Source organism: Pleurodeles waltl, chromosome 12 (assembly GCF_031143425.1).
Source record: "Pleurodeles waltl isolate 20211129_DDA chromosome 12, aPleWal1.hap1.20221129, whole genome shotgun sequence".
Taxonomy (NCBI): domain Eukaryota; kingdom Metazoa; phylum Chordata; class Amphibia; order Caudata; family Salamandridae; genus Pleurodeles; species Pleurodeles waltl.
In genome coordinates, this window is record NC_090451.1 from 710,421,176 (window position 1) to 710,444,615 (window position 23,440).

The 23,440-nt window shown below is 45.0% G+C and overlaps 1 protein-coding gene across 1 annotated transcript in view; it reads right to left on the bottom strand.

Annotated features, from left to right (window-relative positions):
* Positions 1-7,145: 7,145 nt before the first annotated feature.
* Positions 7,146-23,440, bottom strand: part of LOC138266951 (dnaJ homolog subfamily C member 3-like) — a 75,104-nt gene continuing 58,809 nt past the window's right edge. Inside the window, exons 9-12 of the mRNA XM_069215751.1 lie at positions 23,084-23,204; positions 16,685-16,817; positions 13,980-14,128; positions 7,146-10,229 (exon numbers count right to left, since the gene is read on the bottom strand). Of these exons, the coding sequence (XP_069071852.1) occupies positions 10,090-10,229; positions 13,980-14,128; positions 16,685-16,817; positions 23,084-23,204 (543 nt within the window). The 3' untranslated portion in view covers positions 7,146-10,089. The remainder of the gene's footprint in view (positions 10,230-13,979; positions 14,129-16,684; positions 16,818-23,083; positions 23,205-23,440) is intronic.

The window sequence follows — 23,440 nt, forward strand, 5'->3', positions numbered from 1 at the left end:
CATGGCTAGAGTCTTAGCACCACAGAGAAACCTAGTGCCGATCTGTGACTGACCTCTGGTTCCTGCAGTATAGGCATGGCTCGAAGACTGTCAAAGTTAAGAGCAGAGCTCCAGATCCACACTGAAGAGCACAGAAAGGTAATAATGTAGGAGGAGAGTGATGGTGCTTTTATATGGCTCTGCTGTCAGCTCTGGCATGGTATGGAGTCACTCTGGAGCAACATGCACCACCTACACTTGCAGGAGCACTGTTGGAAGAATCTGTGGTTAGAAAGATCCATCAGAAAATCATTACTCATTAACACCAGTGAAGATGCCACGGTGTGGAACCTAAACAATTTAATATACAGTGTCCCCCGCTCCCATTAAAATGTAGTTTGAACTTACCTGTGTGCAGGGATAGAGCCATATTCCTCTGTTGCCCAGTGACCACCACCTGCAGGGCCTTCATGAAGACTACTGAACTAGGGTAATGAAGTTAGCCACTAGCCCTTTCACACTGAGTCAGGTAAAGCGGCGTGTGGCACGTCTAGGGCACAAGCAGAACAGCTAACCCCTCATAGCCATTAAAGACAGATGTGCTGGGAGGGTGGAGTCTGAGAGGGGCTCCAACACAAAGCGCTCTTTGTCAGGGTAGATTGTGGGGAAACTGTGGTGTTATACACTTGCTTTGTGGACAAGCTAAGGGCTGCATCATCAGTCAACCAGGTACTGCCAACTGGGCATAATACAACTCTGGCAGCCCAATGATGGGCCACAAATATGATGGTTCACTGGTCTAGTAGCAGTTGCTTGCTTGGTCTCATCCTCTGCCTCTCCTCGGCTTTCATCAAACCAGTGATGCTGGAAAGCAAGGTGGGAAGATCAGGTTTAGCATTCTCTCTATCCCTTTAGAAACATTAAGGGGGAGGCATGGTTCCCAAAACTCCCCTTGGGTAACCTGTTGTGGACTAGTTCTGTAACAAAATGGTTACTAGCCAGCAGAAGTAGTTTTGCGGCTTGAACAATTTTCTGGATTCACATGCTGCAATTATTCTGCCATCTAGAGGTTGATTGCAGAATACTTCCTTACTACTCCCCACCACTCACCCTCAAACATCTTTCCTTTTGTTTGTTGGGAGTCATCTGTGGTCATTTGGTGCTATGTCCATCCCTCTATGATATCAGGCGTGTGCCCTGGAAGCACCGATATGTAGTCAATATTTTCACATGCTCCTTTTTCCCTTGACGACTTGTCTTGTCCTTACAGGCTTCCTCTTATGTTTGAAAGATATCCTAGTCTTGTCTTTGTTGCAGCTCATTTTTTGGGGAGGTGGGTGGATAGCATGTGAATCCATAAAATTCTTCCAGCTATAAAAATACTCTACTGGTAAGTAACCATTTTGTTTTCCAATGTGATTCATCTGCTGTGCACTGATTTTATAGCCGCAATCCGTGGTCACCCATGGAGGTGGATTGAAACGAGGCTTGCAAACATATGTTTCAGTACTTTGTCCCACCAGTGACCCTTTGATCACTTGGATGTACATACAGTAGTGTTTTGTGAGGGTGTGGATGAATGACAGTATGACTGCCATAGATATGTATCTCATTTATTGAAAAGTTTGTTACGAAAGCCTGGGTGGCTCACTTTTTTACTTGAGGAACGTGCTCTGGGTCTTGCCACTAGACGCATGCTTGCCTTTAAGGTGTCATAACTGGGTTGTTTGAACTGTGAACCTTGCAATGGTTCTTTTGTCACCAATGAGCCTGTGCCTGAATTTGCAAATGATACAAAGAACAGACTCCCCTCACTGACTTCCATTGTCCGTTCTACGTAGTACATTACTGCGCTACGCACATCTAACATATGAAGGTTTTTCTGACTTTTGTTACTGATTGTTGGAAGAAACCTAGAAGCTTAATTGTTTAAGTCACGTGGAATTATGATAAGCTCTTTGACAGGAAGCATAGCTTGTTCTGCATGCCTACCTTATTCTTGCGCATTTGCAGATAGTTCTCTTGGGTGGGAGGTGCTTCCAGCTCACTCACTTTGCAAAGCCCTGTGGATGCAATTAGGAAAGGGGCTTTTAAGGTTAAGAACCTCAGTTCTGTCTTGTAAAGTAGTTCAAAGGTTTCCTTTATCACCTGTATCAGCACCAGGCTGAGGTTCGGCATGGGTGTCGACCTGTGTGGAGCTACACTCTTTGCTCAGTCTAGAAACCTTTTAATAACTGGTGTTGTGCAGAAGGTACGTCAGGTACATGACCACTGTGGTAACTTTTGTCCTGTTGTGGAACAGTTCCTTTTCTCTGCACCACATGGCATAGCCCCTCCAATTTGCTGTGTAGCATTTTCTTGTACATGATCTTCAAGCTTCCTTTAGGATGCTCATGGGCCGCTTTGGGAGGTCTAGGTTCCCAAACCTTTTGTCTGTAGGAGCTAGGCACTAGACCTGGGCTGCTGCCATCCGCGTGGGGACCCAGCCTCCTTGCATGGAGAGTAGGTTGTGTGCTGTTGGTAATAAGTTTACATTTCTTTGAGCCATTTCCACTAGGTCTGAGAACCACTGTGAGGCAACCAAGATCAGTGCCACTTAACACTGTTTGCACTTGTTTATCACTGGATGCATGAGAGAAACTGATGGAAAAACATAAGCAAATAACCTTGACCGGTCTATTTATAGGGCATTTCCTATGTACCAGGGTGCGGGTGCCAAACTATGCAGTCTTGGGTTTTTGTGTTTTCTAGGGATGCAAACAGATCGATCTCTGGAGTACACCCCCTCGTTGGAACTCCTTTTGAAGTACTTGTTGGTTTAGCTTCCATTTGTGTGATATAGATGCTTGTCTGCTTAATCTGTTTGCTCCCATGTTTTCTACGTGTTGCAGGTGTAGTACTATCAAGTTTATTCTTCTGATTGATTCATTTCCAAATGTCCTTGGTAGATTTGACACCACATGCGACTTAGTCCCACCCTGTGTGTTGTGATAGAACATTGTGGTTGTGTTGTCAATTTGGACTTACTCTCTCTTTTCTCCTACTTGCATTTGGAAGGCCCTTAGGGCCAGGAATACAGAGTTGCATTTCAGGATAGTTATGTGTTGAATCGCTTCTTCTGCTTTCAACAGCCCTCTGAAGTTGAGCTCTCCCAAATGCGCTAACCAGCCCATGTGTGATGCATCTGTGGTGATGGTCGCAACTGGAGTTGGTTGCATTTAAGACCTGCCATTGGTTATGCTGTTTACGTTCCACCATGTCATTTCTTCCACAACCTATTGTGTTACAACCACTAGATCTTCTCAACTCCCTTTGATTATGGATCGTTTTCTGAGCTAATCACACATGCAGTCATGCATGGGGAGTCAGTGGGATGCAGGAGGCAATCATGCCCCTCATTTTCATTCCAGCCCTCACTATCAGACTGACCCATGCGGTAGTGGCAAGTTAGTTCTGTGATCGCGTCAATCCTTTTAAGGGTGGTCAGTGCTCTTGTCTCCACCATGTAGATTCTTGCTCCCATTAGAATCTTTTCTCTCTATGGCTGTGTTGATGACTTTTCCAAGTTTGTTGTGAACCCCAGTTTGAGAAGGTTGTCCAAGATCGTCTTGATGCTTCTCTTGCACTAGGAGAATGAGTTTGCCTTGATCAGCCAGTCCTTTAAGTAGGAGCATACATTTATCCCCTTCCTTCTTAGGCATGCTACTACAGCAGCTACTCAAACTACAGTGGCTAAGCATTTTTAAATACTTTAGGTGCTTACCTGATCCAGAAGGGGAACACCCAGAACGGATAATGGTTTAGGTTGACGACGAGCCAAAAGGTACCTTTTATGCAAGTCTGAGGTTCATGGGGATATGCAAGTAAGCGGCATTTAGGCCTATAGTTGCCATGTGGTCCTTTTGTCACAGCAGCAGCCTCAAAGAACTGTCCGGTTTTGGAACTGGGAAGTTTGCAGAATAGCTCCCCTGATTACTCTTTGCTGGGGACACAATATTGGCTGGTATTTTTTTTAAAGCTTATTTTGTAGTGCTGCAGGCTTTTCCTTTCTTGTTTTGAACGTGATGTTTTCTTTGGTCTGATCCCTGGGGGGGGGGGGGGGGGTCTTTATAAGTTCTATGCAATAACCATGTTGGATGATGTTGAGAATCCACTCGTCTTACATGACCATACCCCACTCCTGTAGGAAGTCCTCTATTTTGCCTCACCCAAAAACTGGTGTTTTGTGGTGGGGCAGCTGGTTTGTGGAGTCACTTGTTTGACGAGCGTGCTTCTGTAGACGTTTGACCTCCCCCTTTAAGCTGTACTCCGAACGGGCTGGTGCGGGGTTGCTTGGAACTGCCACTGCTGCATTGCTATTAGTAAACGTTTTTAGAAAAGAGGTGGTTGACGCTCACGTCGCACATCTGAAACAAAAGCTCAAAGTCGCATAACGTATATAAGGTCTTAGGCACGGTGCCAACCTGGTCGAGGAAACCCAACCACCAAGGGTTTCAGAAGTACACAGAAAACACAGGCGGAAACCACATAAGGACCACCTATGTCCCGTGCTGTGAGGTACAAATTGCAACAACAAAAAAACAACAGACCAGGGCACTCCAAACAATATAATAGATGAGAAGTCCAAGATGAGTAGAGTTGCAAAAGATGTTTTTAATCCTTGATAATAGGAAAGAAGACACGGTATTCCAGAGTAATCGTGTCTGTACGTGAGACAATACATATGGGAAATCAGAAAACAGCCAACACGTGTTTCGTCCTCACAGACTTTTTCAAGGCTGAAACATAAACAAATGGCAATTCTTACACACTGCTGCATTGCTGTCTGCTGTTGCTCTGCCTGTTGTTAGAATGCCTGTGGCTGTGCACCCGAAAAACTTATTTTAGCTGGTCTCCTCATGGGGGATGCTCCTCTTCATGGTGATCTCGAACCTCAGTGCCCTCATGGCTTTTGCCCTTTCAAGCTGCTGCAGCATATCAGTCCCTGCTGAGCCGAACAGTTGTTCCAAAGTTAATGGTGTTTGGATGATGTCTGTCTGCACTTTGCCCTTGTAGCCTCTCAGCTGTAGCCGGGCGCGTCTTCTCAGGGTTGTCCCGGTGGCCATCTGCCTGCTGGCTGTAACTGCTGCATCGAGTGAAGACTTCAGCCATGTGATGGCATGGTCTTTTCCTCTTCCACAAGCATAGCTGCCATTCTCTGAAACTGCTCTGGGAGGTGCTCCATTAACAGCCCTCCTTCTTCCCAGTGATCGTTGGTATAAAGACACAGGAGGGCTTTGGAGTTAGCGACCTGCCACAGTGCTGCTCTACTCTTTCCACTCCACCGTTTCCACTATTCTGCTCTGTTTTATGGCGGTGTGCCGACGGATGTGGGGGACACTGCCTTCTTTCTTGCCATGGACAGGGTGATAGAATATGACATTGCATTGCCCCATATGTACAGTGGGTCTTTAAAAGAGAGTTTATATTTTTCTCGACCCTCCGCGTTATGGTCTTGAAGGCTGCTGGCTCCCTAAATGTCTCCATTCCTTGGTCTAGAATGCTGCGCAGCATCAGTAGGTAATGGGTCTTTGCTCTGCAGGGTAGGAGGCTTTCCAGAAGAAAACAAGTTGTTCCTTCTCTTGTTTCGGCTGTACCCATAAGTGCCCCCTGCCCTCTTCATCACAGAGTTGGACAGAAGTTGACGTCAAAAAACATTTCTTGGTTTCCCTCATAAGGCTCATGTGTATTGACCGGACTGAATTTGACCTGCTCTTCCTCTTTCTGTCCCAGTTCCTCTAAGACCTTCGATGGGATCCAAACTTCTCAAAGGGATGCATTGAAATCCCTCTTTCTGTAGGAAAGATGCCATTTTGGCTTCAAGGTGTCTTTTCTTCCACTTGACTTGAACTGCCATCCCTTTGGCACTGACTGCAGTCGTGTGCTGCCTCTTCTGAGCCAGTAAATCTGTTTATTCTCTCTCACTCGTCGCCTGATGCTGAGTGTGTTTCTGAGGGACGTCCTCTACTACTGTCCCTGAGTCAGGACCCGTAAGGCTCCTTGTGTTTCAACTTTCTACAGTTGACTACAAGTCTGGCACTGAGGCAGTCTTGTAGGATTTGGATTCTAGCAACTTTTGTTTGTCTCCCTCTTGTTTTTGGATGTTACCTGAGGGTGTTTTGGAAATTCTTTCCCTCTTTGCTTCTTTGGTGGAACCTCTTGCTCCAATTCGACAACCTCTACCTCAGAATTGGATTCTTAGCCTGCATCACCTCTGGGTCCACATTGTCCTCTTCTTCAGTCAAAAGACTGCGTTTTCTCTGTGACAAGCTTCCTTTTCTCCGTGCCTGCATGGTGGAGTAGTGAGCCTGCCTCTACTTTGCCCTGGGCCACAGAGTCTTTGGAAGAACTTGGCGCGTGCCTCAAAGCCTTCAGCGTTGTGGTCTCTTGAAATGGCATAGGTTGCAGATTTGATGGTTGCCTTTCCTGGTGAAATTATGTTGACACTTGGACACAATCTAAAAGGTAGTGCTCAACGTTTCTCATAGCTGTTCCTGGCCCCCAGGTCCATGCATTCTCAAATGATTTAGTCAGTCATCCAGGTGGTCCACCTAAATTTCTGTTATTTCAGCGACTTTCAATTATTTGTTTCTTCTCACTCTATGGGTGTAGTGGATTTGCCCCTTGTTGTCCTTGACGATTCATCAAACGTCTCGCTATTCTTCTCCGGTGATTATAGAGCTACAGCTAATAATTGCAGACTCAACAGCAGAAAAAAAGAATCTGAGGATGGCAACCATGCACTGGGGCTTTAAGGGTGCACATCTGATGTCACAGAGTGATGGACACCAAATGGCCACACAACACAGAACAAGAAACAAAACAACAACAAAAAAAGTGGGAAGAAGAGGACTGAGGAAAGTATAGACGGTGGAATAATATTCAGCATATGAATCCAGAAAAGATTCTCACAGCAAAAACCTGTGTTCAGGATACTTACGCATATTAGATCTGGTCACCTTTCAGAAAGGCAGGCAGCTCTGGTCACTTGTGCAGTTAACGAAGATCACCAATCACCTTTTATACACAGATCATTCAGCATGGAAAAACAGTTGCATAAAATGTAAACACGTACAGTTTTCAAACCCTACAACAACCACTGAATAAAGTACACTGCCACACACAGATTATTGTTCAACTCACTGTGGAGTGTTTATAAGAGCATTCAGATCTTAAATAGAAATATAATTTTTCTTGTCTGCACCCTCTCGATTTACAACCTAAATAATGTACAGGTTTCCGAGAAGCAGTGCAGTGAGCACGCTGGAGCCGTCACCCTGCATGCTTTCCCAGCGCGGTACGTACTGCACTGTGAAAAAAAGGATCATTTACAAACACGCCAGTTGGCAAAACAAACACAAACCCAAATCCAACAAAAAGTAGAAAAGAACATTGTTTAGAAAGTGCGCACACCTCTAACATCTCTGCATAAATTCACATTTTTAAACATAAATATAAATCCTTCACTGCAGGTAAGGATGCTGCTCTCTAGTTTATCACTTTACCACTCCCCAGTCTGAAATATTTTAATACATGGTAGGTGAGCTTTGAACACTCTGCGTGTTCACTTGGGGTAGAGTGTGGCGACTGCTGTCCGACTTTCGGGGCATGCTCCAATTACAGAACTAAAAAAAAAAATATGTCCTTATTTATATCATTTGTTGTCTAGCTCACAAAGATTAGTCTACCCTTACGCCAGGAGATTCATGGTGTGTAAAGCGTGGGTACAAAAAGCCATGCAAAACAGCAAACTACAACAAGTCCAAAGGGACTTTTCTGTATGATGGTGCTCAACGGACAGTCTTCCTCAGCATTTTGGCACACTGGTAAACAGCTTTCAAGATTCAATTTTAACTGGAGTTGGGGGCAACCTTAAGTCATTCTCTACAGGCTGCTGTGGTGAAGCCAATGACACATAAGAATGTGCAAGTATAACCAACCGAGTTAGTAGCCGAACGCAGCAAGCTCTACTTTCAGTGGCACGGTAGAGTACACACTGCTGCGGATAGGAAGGGAGGCCAAGGATTGTTCCAGACAGTAGTCCTGGACAGGTAGGGAAGGGTGCTTTGCCTGATCTTTGAAATCCTGAAAACACCAGGGTTTCAGTATTTGGGTTCATTAGTGTGGATCTAATTGTGTCCACATCTGGAATACCCGAGGAACACCACTTTGAGGGTTACTTTCTATTCTCTGTAGAAAACCATCTCCAATGCAACAGTGAAATCAGAGGCCAGCCACTGGGCATTAAACCTCTTTCACATCAGACCATGTCCTTTTAAGCATTTACAACACTCTGGTGTCCCAGCTTGCCAATAAACAGACACAAAAACTGACTAGGATGGGAAAATAAATCCACTTTTGTGTGGAATCTAAGCTGGATACCATGTAGCAACAAGATATAGGGAGTCAGAGATTCTGTTCACATGTATTTTCCATGCACGTTTTCTCTGAAATAGCAATGCCTTATGTCAAACGCACATCTTTTTGCACGTTGGGACACCATAATCTGAGAGGGCGCAAATCCTTCAAATACAGAGCATATGAAAGAAGCAGGTGGCACATGGGCTGGGAGATGGTTCAACGACGCCTCTCTGACATTGCAGCTAACGGCAGGAAAACCTAATGCAGCTCACCTGCACTGCATGAAAACCTTAGGCCCCACTAAATTAACATTTAAAAAAGAAAAAAAAAGTGAACAAAAAGCATTTCCTAGAGTCGGAGTCTTGTCAAGTGACGCTGCGTGAAAATGCCAGTTCACTGAAAAGACACTGGCGCTTTCTTACTTGTGCTACAAATTAAAGGCTAGATGTTTATTTTCTTACCTTTAATCTTATGAAACAGAAGGGGAGTGGCTATAATTTTGTGTCACAAGGAGCCTCTCCAAGAAGTTGCCTCCCATTACAAGTTCTCGCTGTAAAACGGAGATGGCATGCAAACTACTCTGACGGAACAACAGGAACAGAAAATAAACTTGGACAATTCGACAAAACTTGCGAAACAGTAATAAACACAAAGCCCAGACTCAGAACAAAAACAATGAAACACACTTTTTTCTGGCAGGTTTTCTGCACGTCTCATCAGTGACTGAACCACGTTAGCCTAGGTGCATTTAGAGCTCACAGACACTTTTCAGTGTAGCACACAGTATGTACGCTGCGTAAACAGTGCCCGAGCAGCCATAGCACAGCGGAAACAGAATTCTGCACTGCTAGACTAAGAACATGTACTTAGACAGTTGGGTTGGGGTTCCAAATGAGACACTTGAAGCAGTCCTAGTTGGTGTGATGTAGCTGTTGCCATGTTGGGGACAACACCGCACTGGCTGCGCGAGAGAGCACAGGGCCTCCTGTCGGAAGCTGCTGCCAAGATCACCAAAAGGATAACACTTTATTGTAAAAAGGAGTGTGCCCACTGTGTAAAGTAGTGCAATGCAGCACGGTGCTCGATAAGTGGAAATTGATTAGAAAAGCTCAGTTTGTTTTCTCCTCCACTTGGAGAACCAGAACTGTAACAAAAGAGAGGAGTGTGGCTTGGTCTGCATAAATGCATATAGTGCCAAATGAATACCAGCAACAGCAAAAAGCCAAAATTTGCAGGACCTGCCCTTACCAGTGTACTTCTTAGAACCAAATATCCCATATCTCAAGAAGGGTTCAAGTTGCTCGCAACTTCAGTTTGGCTCTGGGCTCCAAACAATTGTGTGCACTCCTGGTCAGCTGTCAGTAGAGTCGGAGTGCATGGAAGTATTTTTTCACTGAGATGAATTTTAGAAGATGCACACTCTGCAGAACTACAACACAGGATGCTTCTCAGATCAACTTTCCAGCTCCAATGTTTCCTGAACAACATTTTGCAAACGGGTGGAAGGTTATGCAGAGGAGCCGCTGCATACCTCCCTCTGGGGCCGATCGCAGCCTGCCCACCTGCTAGGAACTGCCATCCAATATGAAGGCGAGTCCTGATTCATTTCATTGACCAAGTTCAGCAAAGTTGAGACCCATCCTACTTTCAAACCTCTGGCTTTATGACAGTCTACATTTCCTAACTTCCCAGGTTTTCAGTTACACAAAATTAATTGAAGTTAAATTTGAACTGGAAATTGCCAGATGTGAAGGGGTTGAACTCGAACGGCCACTGTTGAGGGTGTCCTCCTCCTTGCTGGTTTTCGGGATCCAGGGGATCTTCACCAGCATCAACCTTTTGCCGCATTTCTGTGAAGATAAAAAAAAAAAGTGTTCTCAAATTCTAGGGATAATCACTAGCGATAACCATCTGTCTATCTGTCTCTGTCTCCCTAAGATTAATTCAAGCATTCCATACATCACCTTGTAGTTTTTGCATTTGTTGCCCTAAGTGCGCTCGGTGTGGCTCCCAGGTTCACTGTAAACAATCAACTGTTCCTTCAAGACAGCAACCTTCCCAGAAAGCTGAAAGCACGCCGACATCAACGCCCTTCTGAAGAAGCCCAAGGCGGACCTCAAGAACTTCCAGCCCATCACCCTGCTCCCTTTCCCGGCAAAAGTGACAGAGAAGATTGTCAACAAACAGCTGACCCGCTACCTCGAAGTTAACAACATCCTGGACCCTTTCCAATCCGTTTCTCGCAGTAACCACAGCACCGAGACCGCCCTCATCGCCGCCACTGATGACATCCAGACCCTGATGGACAAAGGAGAAACAGCCGCCCTCATCCTCCTGGACCTATCAGCAGCCTTTGACACGGTCGGCCACCGCACCCTATCAGCATGCCTCCATGACGCCGGTATCCAAGAAAAGGCCCTGGCCTGGACCACATCCTTCCTCTCCGGCAGAACCCGGAGCGTCCGCCTCCCACCCTTCCGCTCCAAAACCACCGAGATCATTTTCAGCGTCCCACAGGGATCCTCCCTCAGCCAGACACTGTTCAATATCTACATGGCCCACGTGCCACGACAACACAACATCATCTCCTATGCCGACGACACCCAGCTGATCATATCCCTCACCGAAGATCCCCACACCGCCAAAGCTAACCTCCACCGAGGAATGAAGGCCGTAGCCGACTGGATGAAGGACAGCAGACTGAAGCTGAACTCCGAAAAGACGGAGATCCTCATTCTCGGACCCACCCCATCAGCCTGGGACGACTCTTGGTGGCCCACGTCACTAGGCACAGCCCCGGAACCCACGGACCACCCACGCAACCTGGGGGTCATCCTCGACTCCACTCTCTCCATGAACAGGCAAGTCAAGGCCGTCTCCGCGTCCTGCTTCAACACCCTCCGTATGCTCCGCAGGATCTTCAAATGGATCCCCCTCGACATGAGAAAAACCGTTACCCAGGCCCTCATCACCAACAGACTCGACTACGGGAACGCCCTCTACTCAGGAACTACAAACAAGCTCCTGAGACGACTCCAACGCATCCATAACGCCTCGGCCCGACTCATCCTCGATGTCCCCCGCCGCAGCCACATCACACTCCACCTGAGAGGCCTGCACTGGCTCCCCGTCAACAAAAGGATCACCTTCAAGCTCCTGATCCACGCACACAAAGCACTGCACAACACCGGACCCACCTACCTCAACAACCGACTCAGCTTCCACACCCCCACCCGAAGCCTCCGCTCAGCCAACCTCGCCCTCGCCACAGTCCCCCGCATCCGAAAAACCACTGCCGGTGGCAGATCCTTCTCCTACCTCGCTGCCAAGACCTGGAACACTCTCCCCACCATCCTACGACAGACCCAGGACCTGCTGGCCTTCAGAAGACTCCTCAAGACCTGGCTCTTCGTCCAGTAGCACCCCCCCTCACCCCCCCCCAGCGCCTTGAGACCCTCGCAGGTATGTAGCGCACTTTACAAATGCAGTGACTGATTGATTGATTGATTGATTGATTGATTGATTGATATCAGTAAATTCCAGCTAGCCTGGTTGATGATTGCTGATGCCCCAAAACTGGTCCCTGGGAGCTCATTTGTGGTTCAGGGAGGACCTGATCTGGCATTTCGGGCTGGACTGTTCCCATGGGAAGCAGGGTGAATCAAGACAGATTTGTATGTAGCTGGGTCCAAACAGGGGAGTGACATGGTGGACAAAAAAAATAAAAATCAATGGACTGGGATGCAGCTTGAGCCCTTGCCCGTGGCTGAGATTAATTCAAGCATTCGTCAATCACCTTGTTTTTGGATGTACAGGACCAAGATTTTGACTTTATGTATACTTTTTTCCGGAGATTAATATTTTTGATTTTGAATACAATCCCGGATTTCCACTTGTAATTTTGTTTATTGGTTTGGAGGGAGCTTACACACAACGCACAGCCGTTACGTTAAGACAGAGGGTGTCTCCAGGTCAGCTGATTTGGAAGACTGTATTTGTAGCAATGTATGTTGACAAACAGCTAAGTGGTTATGTTTCTATATTGCCTGGTGTGGATGGTGGTGCAAGAGGGGAAGCATGATTGGCTTGTAATGAGTTTGTAGGCCAGGTTTGAGAGGGAGGTGAATACAAAGGAGTGTTCCAACTACTGCAACCATCTCTACAGCAGCCCCCCTCCCCCAACAAGTCTCTCTCCAAATGCCAAAGAGTTAAAAATCACTGAGCTCACCTGTTTAGCCAATACAAGTCCATCACGTCTGCTCAGTGCTACATTTGTGAAATAACAAGTGCCAGGGAGAATCGTTTGCTCAGAAGCCATTGTGTGTCAGCATGGTGATCACTAAGAGTACGTGGTCTTGATTCTGACTGATGCCTCTCTGATCCACCAATGGACCCTGACTGCCCTTCATCTCACTCTGCAAGTTCCTGCTTTCCCCTTTGCCACTTTTTCCAGTCTTTCATTCCCTCCTTCTTTCCCCCTAAGGCACGGGATAGGCTCCACTTAACTGCTACAATTCACTTCAAAGTCTGTGCTGTGACGGAGAGGCATTCCGCTTGCGTACGCCTGTCCACCTTGCTTCTAAACACAGTGTGTCTGGTGGAGACACACCACTAGGACATTCCTGACCAGGCTTGCAAGCAAATGCTCTCAAAAAGCAGTGAAAGACTGGCTTTCTCTGCACACACAACAGGACTCTGGGATGATGAAAGAATTATGCAAACGTTAAAAATGTAAATAAATGAGTCTAATCCCCTGCTATATTATTTTTAACATTAACTATGTACCTTTGTACTTACTCCGTCAATGGTGCGACTCAGAAAATGTATCCAGGCCAACTTGTTTGCAATCATCCTACCTTTCGAACTACATGCCTTCTTGTCCCCGCTTCTCAGTGTGTATTTATTTACGGTTCAGAGCGCTCATAGTAAACCAACATTGCTACATATCCTGTTGCAATGTACAGTGATTTGCATTCCATAGTAGCTCAGTTTTTGTTATATGAATACCCCTGATGAAACAAATGTGATATATCCCGATACGTTTACGACAGGCATTTCATCTTCACTGACGTTTCACATCATGTTGTATCTTGCTACATTTCTGCCAGGGTGTAGGACCAGTCTCCAGTGCCAACATGAATCTGGTACTCTCAGAGGGGGTAAATGACAACGCATTTATTCCGGTTTGTCGTGGATGGAGGTTTAATACCCTTAAAACTTCTGCTTGGCTAGAACAGTGACCTGAGCTTACAGAACATTAATAAGATGTGATAAAGTCATTTGTTCTGTCAAATTTGAATTTTTGTTTAATTCTAAAATATCTGAATGCTCCACTGTCAGGTGCAAACTGTTCCTATAAAAATAAATAGTAACTAAAGGACATGTGGATCCTAACGAAGTGTGCTACACCTACATCGTGCCACCTTGCCTGCTCTGGACCCGGCCTTGTTATGAAACACTAGCCAGCACATGCTTCTCTTTCTGTGGTGTCAAAGGTGGGAACCAACCCTGATAATGCAACGATGAAGGAACTGGGTAAGATTGACCACTCTCGCCATGTTGGAGCAGTGCTGCGGGGCGCTGACGGTCTCCATCCATACCTGGATCCGTAAGGACTTCCTTGGCGGCGGCAATGTCGATGAATTTCTTCTCTGCCTCCTTCTTTTCATCCTCTGACTGGAAGTTATCGGGGTGCCACTGCTGTGCAAGTTTTCGGTATGCTTTAATGATTTCCTGTTTGTTGGCACTTCTACAACACAAACAAGAGCACAACGTGATGACAATACTCCAGCTTTACAGTAACAAAGCAGCGTGCAAAAAGCTCATCTGTATCTAGTCTTCAAGTGCTGTTTTTCTTTATATTTTTTTTTTTTCATTGGGAAGTTTAGGATCTTTGGTACATATACATCTAGTGACTGTAAAAATAAAAACAACATTTTAAACTTAACCCAACCCTGCTGTGGGCTATTTCTGTTACGAGGAATTCAATGAATGGGCGGTACACCTGCACCACACAAGAATCTAGCAGCGGGCAGTACCACATTCACCCAGCGGTGCAGGCAGGTAACCCAAGGATCTGTAAAATATACCCACGGTGGACCACTGCAGTTCCATGATTTTTTCTCTAGCACTGGATTTTTCACAACTTTTTCACACACTTTAAACAAAGTACCAAGCCGTAAATGTTTTGCACAGTGGGACATTGATGCCTTAACAAGAAAGTATCTTCAATACAAATTCATATGGAGCCTTCCAAGTTGATGCCTTGCAAACCTTTTGTAGAGTTGAATATACATGAAGCGATGATGCTGTGGCCATGTCTCGGAGTTGAATGAAGGATCTGCTCACTTTCTCATGGCATACTTTAACGCAGAAGCCCATCAAGGGAGAGTCTCATCAGGGATTATATCATAGCTTTAGTTTGTTAGGACTTGGGAAGGCTAAAGTCAGCACAGCAGATATTGACAGATTTGGAAATGGAAGACAACGACGTACTAAAGAAGTCGTGCAGGAAGGGAGTATCGGACCGAAGAGGGTAGAAGACTAAATGATATTCGTGATTGGAGTGAGTGAGGGAGACTGATAGTGTGAAGTGTGCTGAGGCATCCAAGAGTGGAAGGCGGGGAGAGTGACTAGAGACGCTTTGCGAGTGATTGGGGGGGGGGGGGGGGGGGAAAGAGAGAGAGAGAGAGAGAGAGAGAGAGAGAGAGAGAGAAGAAAGAGAGAAAGAGAGAAAGAGAGAAAGAGAGAAAGAGAGAAAGAGAGAAAGAGAGAGAGAGAGAGAGAGAGAGAGAGAGAGAGAGAGAGAGAGAGAGAGAGAGAGAGAGAGAGAGAGAGAGAGAGAGAGAGAGAGAGAGAGAGAGAGAGAGAGAGAGAGAGAGAGAGAGAGAGACCCCGCTAATCCAGTCATTTTGTATCAACTTATGCAGCATGAGTATGTGCAGCGAGCATGTTTGGGAGCACAAGAGAGATTGTGCACCAATACCTTAGCTCGGTGTGTGTGTCACATGTTGCAGTGAATGACTTTGAAAGGAATGTTTTGGAATGTGAGGCAGTGGCTGAGAGCAGTACATTATGGGAATGGCAAGGAACCAAGAGTACTGATGGCTTATCTGATGGAGCAGACATGACCCAAAAGCACGGGGAGCACTGAAGGCTCCAATACTCAGACACATAACAACTCAATTTCAAAATGGGCGCATATGATTGGCGGGATGTGCAAAGCATGTGTATCTGCAGCTACACATGCCATCGAACATATAGATATATATATGTATAAAATATACACATACACACATTCGCTTAAAAAAAAAAAAAAAAGGTTACAGGGATGTTATAGTTAGGCTCACATTTTACATGTATGAAACCGTAGAAATTCAGTTATAGCTAGATAGCTTCAGGCCCCTTATATACAAATTTGGATTTTCTTTAATTTTTCTAAAAACTACTGAACAGATTTACATCAAAACAAAAAAAGGTTGCTTCTGGACCAGGAACCACGTTTCAGTCAAATCTGTTTTAATTCTGTCCAATAGTTTGGGCGCTTTTGCTGTTCAAAATCCCTAAAATATTTGCAGTCAACATTTAAATTATGTTTAATTCTCTTTATTGCTTGGATGTACTATAAGTTTTTACTTTTTAAATATGTATTTTCTTTATTAATTACCTATTGTTTTGATTGTTAGGGATTTTATTAATAATCAATATTTAAGAGTATGAGTGTCCTTTAAGGAGTCTTAAATAAAGTTGAGCAAGAATCAGCAAGACACACATTTATGGACGCCAGGTTAAAAGGAGATGAAATCTGGGACAGATGACCAACACCAGTAAACATTACAAACCTTGTGAAAAATATTCAACCCTATTAGAATTTAAATGGATTACCAAGTCACCAGAATTGGCTTTCTTTAGGGTTGATCTTTCTAACTGGCAGCCTAGAGAACTATAGAAAAACTGAAAGCAACACCCAGTGAGAGGTCTCTATGTGTCCCTTTCCCTTTCAACTAAGTGGTCGGGTGGGCTTGAAATTACTTCACTTGGTCCTTTTTCCAGTTTTCCTGCCATATGAGAGAGGTTACATAATATAATCATTCTCAAAGATGCAGTAAAAAATGTAGCTCCTCCCCCCACCGCCCAAAGGAGCGTTTTTCAATAACGGGAGCCCATACTGCAGGATATGGATGTTCGAACCATCTGTGCGGACACATCTGGTATCCACTATGTCCGTTCACAGACGTACAGCCACCAAACTGGTTGATCAACATGCAGAAAGTAAAATTTAGAAATAATGAAACCAACGACAGACCTCCTGACGCCAAGGATTTTGTAATAATCTCTCTTCCTAGACTGCTTGAGGAGCTTCTGTGCTCTGTCCAGACCTTCCTTTAGCTCCTCATTCTCCCCGTCCAACTCCTTCGCCTCTTGGTAATCTTCAATAGCTGCAAAGAAAACACATACTTAGGCCGACTTGAAGATTTATAATCAGAATTGCTGCCATCGCAATAAAAGTTTTTTTTTTTTATACAACAAAGGGCAGGATTCTTTGAAAAACCTACGACAAGCAATTTTACGCATTCATGGTAGGAACGTTAAAGAAATAGAAGAGCCAGAAAGGGGGCCAGTGCAGTCAGTCTGGTGGTAACGCAGGTTTCTGTAGACTGAACCTCCAAAGAGGGAACGTTCTTCCATATCATCAAGGTTGGACATGTTAATGGGTGAGGTCACAGAGTCAACAGGCTGCCGCATAACGTATAGTTATGTCTATGTATGTATACACATATGGTATTTCTGTAGCAGGAACCGAGCCGAAAGACAGCCGAGTGCTGCACATGGTCCGAGACGAGCATGAAGTCAAAGAGTAGAAGGAGAGGAACCTGAGTTGGCGACGCTGAATGCATCGTGAAGTAGTTTTCTTAAAGAGGCTTCAATTAGTTTCCAAACAGGAGCAGCTCTGCGGCGGTCCTGATGGATACAAGGATTTTGCCATTTTTCTTTGCCCCCCACCCCAAAATCTGAAAGGTGCTTAAAATGACATATTTGAAGAATTAACAGAGGGGAGGGGCTTCCAGAGGTTGGGCAAGCAAAGGGAGTGATCAAATGTTTCCAACATTTAGATTTTGGACTGTTCATTGTTTGGTCTCTTTCAAAGTTGAGTTTTCCCGGTGAGTACAACGGTTGTTAAAGGTGCTGCTGCATATTCTAGATTTCTTGTGGGTGTCTCGTGTTAATCAGTCCAAAATGAACTGAGAGGAGCCGATGTAGAATTAGAAAGAACGGGGAGAAGGTGCTCCCTGCAAGCATGTGCGATACGACTGTGCCTGATGAAATCATTTAAGACCCAAAGGTTTTAATTTGCTGAAAAGTAGCAAAAAAAGCATCAGACTTGGTAATATAGAGTAAGGGCCAAAATCAGAACAACATTGATGGATTTAGAACGAGTAGGCAGAGGCTTCAAGGAGGACACTGGTTTGTGGTTCAGCAATCTAGTCTTTGGTACGTTCAATTTAAAGACGGTGAAGGGCATCATGCATTTGGGTTGAAGGGGATAAGGCTTCACGAAGGTGATATTTTTTAATGATACTCTCTGGATACTCTGCAGTTCACACTTAAGTACCACAGGACCCCTCCTTTGAGACCAGGGCTCTCATCTGCTCCACTCACAGGACAGAGAACAGAAGCTGAGGCCAAGCAAACTGACTCTTGGCAAGGCAAGCAAACTTCAGATTGAGATTTAACAAATGATAACTTTTCAGAATGGAAAAAAGCAAAGCAACCTTATACCTTACCCATGAATCTGATGTGTTATGATTCAAGATGTATAGTACTAAAGGACCCAGAGAGAGAAAGGGTTATTGAGAGAAGGGCAATATCTTCACCCACAATTCGAAGCAGGTCGCGAAAAATGATACCAGACCTGCAGTTCTAGTTACTAGAATAACCTACTCAACCTAACTGTAATGCGCTTGACCCATAAACTCGTCTCAAATTGTGTGATCTCAAATAAATATATTTCACTGTCACCTTTTTCTTCATTTCACATACAAGAGCACTTACAAACATTTCAGTTCAGCATGTCTGCTGTACAAACAACTTGTCTGATTTAGTGGTTGAAAATGTTGCTCCATCTATAATAAAAATAAAAATATATTGCACATATAGGGTACACATGACCCCTTACTTGCCTAATGGCATTGTCATCAGGACGGGGGGCAGAATGCTTCTCAGTTGATATTTAAAAACTCACTTTTAATAAATATATTACTAAAGCATGACGTCGTAGTGCAGTAATTTACAGCTATTTAAATGTTGTTTACCCAGAAGGATTGTCAGACAGTTCACTTAACATAATTTTCCAACTTTGCAAGCAGAGAAGGAAAAGTGAACACCTTTTCTCTAAGGCAAAATAAGCAGCAATTTCTTAGAACACACACGCTGACATTTGACTTCTGTCTTGAATGCCCAACTAATGTGACAAAATAGAAACAAGAGTTAAAGGCATCATTATTACTCATTCACTTTCTGAACGAACAGAAAACCTTTTCTATGTTAGCTCGAGTTCTCATCAGAATGGGCAAGCAGGCCCTAGGAAAAGCTCGCCCTGGTAAAATCTAACTCACCATAGCGAGTGGACAAGTAGATTTTCCGAGGCATGCAAAGCGTATTGAAATGGCTACTTACCTTGAAGAGTAGTTTTGCAGGGTGAAGAGTTTTCTGGATGTGCATTGTATACAGTATTCAGCCGCTCTGCGGTCGGGTCCTGAATTCTGTTTCTGGTCTTTTGTACCCCCGGGTGTGGTCGACTGTTTGGTGCTATGTCCATCCTCCTGTGGTGTCATACATTTGTCTCTGGGGATCCTCTGCGTGGTTGGCCATCTTCTAATTAATTCTTTCCTTTTAGTGACAAGCAGCCTTTTTAGGTCGAGCATAGCAGTGTGCAAGCACTGCTTTTCCGATGTGTTGGGTTGTATCTGGGCTTTTTACTACGCCCACCGCATGTCCATCACTATCACTCCTTCATGGGCTTGCCTTTTAAAAATCCGTTGTTTTCGTTGGTAACTGCTGTAGGTTTGTCCCTCCTTGGGGCGGTTTTGTTACCGCCTTGGACATTGACCCTGTTACATGGATAATTGCACTATTGCTGATAACTTTGACTGCAAATAAATGTCTTTTTCCTTTTGTCTCTCTCTTCGCGTTCACGGCGATGCTTTGATTGACTCGCTTATGTCAACTGTTTTATTTTCAGGTTGTGTGGCAAGAAAAGTCCAGTTAGGAATGCTTGTTTATACATATTGCCTCCACCTCTAAATTGCAAATCTCTTCATTACTGGAGAGGATGGAAGGTCACATGAACAGATGAAATTCATTCTTCAAGCTGAAAAGCTGCCCCTAGAGATGAGTGACCATCACGTTTTGCGTCGAATATTTTCTGGATTCGCATGCTGTGCACAAATTCTGTAGCGTTATCTTCCTCTTTGGGACACTCGGTTGAAATGGGGGTTCATTTGCAAACAGGAATGTTACTAATTTCTATGCCTCCTGCTTTTGAGCCTGACAAATCTCTCCTCTGCATCGCATCCATCCTATTGTGCGTCCTGGTGCCTTCAGTGCTCTCATGGCTGGCCAGATCAAGGTACCGGAGGGAGGGCGCTTCAGTGGTGACTGGAACATGGAGTAATATGCCCTCCGCTGCTTCTTTCTGAGCTTGAGGGTCCACTCGCACTATACACCCTTCATAGAAGCGATCCGTCTGCAGGTAGAGGATACAGACCATAGGACTGTCCTTCTGGTTAAACACCATTGGTGGCACTTCAGGCAGCACCTACAAAGAGAATTTTAATCTTTCTCAAAGATTCTTGCTCCACAGTTGTACATTCTCTGGCCCACATGATGCCTGATGAAAGATTTCGGTTTTCCTCTGTGTTTACTTGGTTTCTTGGCATTTACAGTGGCTCCTGTCCGTTTTTTCATTTGTTTACTCAACATTCTGCCGAGTGCCAAACTTCCAGAGCCAGTATGGAGAGCTCAGGCGAGTGGGTGCCCCTTGCTTCTGGATGTAGTACATGCTGGTTATGTTGTTCACCTCAATTAGTACTGTCTTCCCCAGAACAAGCTAGCCTTCGCGGGCTAACCTGATGGCATGCAGTTCCAGGTAGTTTATGTGGCGCCTGTGGTGTGGTAGGTGCTTTGGAAAGACTTCTTATGGTTGTGAGATTCCCACCACACCAGAAACACATCAGTGGTGACAGTCACTACTGGAAGAGGATATAGAAAGGGCCCGCCAAGCTGCAGGCTGCTTATGTTCTAACAAAGCCAAGTGCTAGATCCTCCCAATGCCCTTCTGCCTGTGCTACTGCTCTGAGATGTACTCTTGTAGATGGCACATGAGTAACCTGCATCTGGTACTCTATGCAAGAACTTATTATCCACAACAGTTTCATCACAGTGTGAAAAGTGATGGGGGGGGGGGGGGAATGGGGGCGGGGGCAGGGGGGAGAGAATATTTTTTTTTTTAAAAGACAGTAGGTGTTGAAGTGCCATCACCCTCTGCTTGTTGTGGTATGGTTCGCCTTGCTCTGCGTTTAGAAGTCAGCCCAGGAAAGGCTGGAACTACTGCAGCTGGAGGTGCAACTTACACACTGATCACTGATGATAAAACTTAGGATGTCAGGCAGGGACACAGCTTTTTGAGTATGTGCTCAGCATACATATTTGCTGCTGCTCTTAATCGGTCAATTGTCTATGTACACAAAGACGTGGTGTTTCTGCACAGGTACGTTCTTATTATGACTAAGCACTTGTAAACACCTTTAGTGCTGTAATGACTCAGAATATTAACACCTTGCACTGGTAGAGCCGCCAACGTAGCATGAATCCAAGATATGGGCGACGCGCTGGGTGAATCGGATGGGAAGGTACGAGTCTTTCGGATCCAGAGCTCACAGGAGGCCACATTAGAGTAGAAACGGGTGGATATCCTGCAGGTTGACCATGTGAAAGGGTTAGTTGCGGATGAACAAGTTTAATGGTCTGGGGTTGAGGATCGGCATTCAGGAAGAGGAGGGAGTACATTCTTGTCCCTGCTGGTTTGAGGGTACCAGTTCGATGGTGTCCTTTGTGAGGTGCACTTGTGCCTCTTTCTCTAGATGAAGGTAGTCTGAGCTTAGGAGGAGGCCGCATTGTGGGATTCTGGGAGGGATGGTGTGGAATACGAGGCAGTACCGTTACCGCACAATGGAGAAGACCTCCTGATTTGAGGTGATGTCTTTCCACCGAGACCAGAAGTCCCTGTCCCCCCAAACCAAGAGTAGTGATAAGGCATGGACATAGTGGCCCAAACACAGGTAGCATAAACTGTGGATAGAGCAAAGCTGCTTAATACAAACACACAGCGCACAAAGGCATCAAAGATTGAGTGACTGTTTGGAGGGGCTGTAGGAAAGGCATCAGAATTCTGTTTTGAGGAGGACATTTGAGCCCCCAGACTCTCTGGTGATGTGTGAGAGTATAAAAAGTGTGGGTCGCCTGGAGCTAAGCTACGATGTCTGGTGATTGCCTAAGGACTGTGCGTGAGGGGCTTGAAAAGAGCTTCTCCCATAAAGGAATTATAGTGTCTATGAGAGCCTTGTTAAATGGAAGGAAATGGTTCTGCAGTGTAAGATTTCCATCAGAAACTTCTACCTAACTTGCACAGAAGAAGTACATTCCAAGTCCTTTATTGCCCTTTGAGCAATGAGTGTGAACGATGTGACCACTGATGAGGCAGAGCGAAGATCTCCTCTCCTAGATAAGGATCTAGACCACAAGTGTTAGTATTATAAGGACACAGGAGGTGATCAGCTTTTGAGCCATTTTCGTCCATGTATCCTTAAGGCTACCTTCCATAGCCAAGGGATCACAATTTATAAAAAAAAAAAAAAAATCTCAAAGTATGTGAACTTTTGGATAATGGGGAGGAGTTCACATAGATCTTCACAGTTAATATAAACCCTTACTTTCTCCCTTGCCAAACAGATGACATTTTATCCTTACAGACTACATGGCTGGTGCTTGCTTTCAAGGAACATCGCCATCAACTTGAGAACTGATGCTGTGGGAGGCACCGTAATAATAGGAGCCAGTGTTTAGATTGGTTTCAACTTCGTCTTAAGCATCAGTGGAAATGCCGGTGTAGACAGAGTGTCTGAGTTACTCGAATCTCAAGCCCATAAGAAAGGACTTCTTCTCTAGGGGAGTAGTCCAGAGGGCTGCAAGGCATCCAGAAAAGATCAAGCACTGATAGCCAGAAGACCTTGACCTGAACAAGCTCAGCAGAAGGCCTCCACTGTGCTCGCAGTTGCCTCTCAGAGCCATGCCTTTTTTCCAGCTCATGACAGAAGAATTCCCAGGCACGTGGGAGGCTTCACATAGCTGTCGACTGAACTGGCAGACACAATATAATACTTTCACTCAACAGTTTTAACACTTTACTCTAGAGTAGAAGGATCTCTTTCCCGATTCTAGCATAAACGTACTGTCAGAAAATGCTTTCACTTTTTAAGTACATCTCCCCTGAGAGGGAAAAGATAGTAGCAGAACCACACAAAGTGCATTTCAAAAACACTGCCCTCCATTCTTGGGTACATAGAACCCAAGATTTTCACTAGAAATGAAGGCAATGCAGGGCACATGCAGCTATTTGCTGTTGTTGTGAAAGGTTTATTCGTACCCTTTTCAAATTCCTCATTGAGGATGTAGGCTTCAGCACGGTCACGAAGGATAAAGATGTTTTTGGGGTCCATGATGTGAGCCTCGCTGCAAACCTGTATGGCTTCCCCAGCTCTTTTATTCTGTTGAGAGAAAGGAAACACCACAGTTTATTTGATCTACTGAAATCCCAGCTGGAAGCAGAACTTTTACAGCTTTTTGATCTGTTACACAAAACATCTAAATGCACAATTTCACGTTTAAAACAATTCTTGAAACATTGCTCTATACCCCAAATGTTAGGATGCTATAACCATATAATATAGGGATTGATATGAAAGAATTACTGTCAAGAGTTGAAAACATCTACCCAATGACA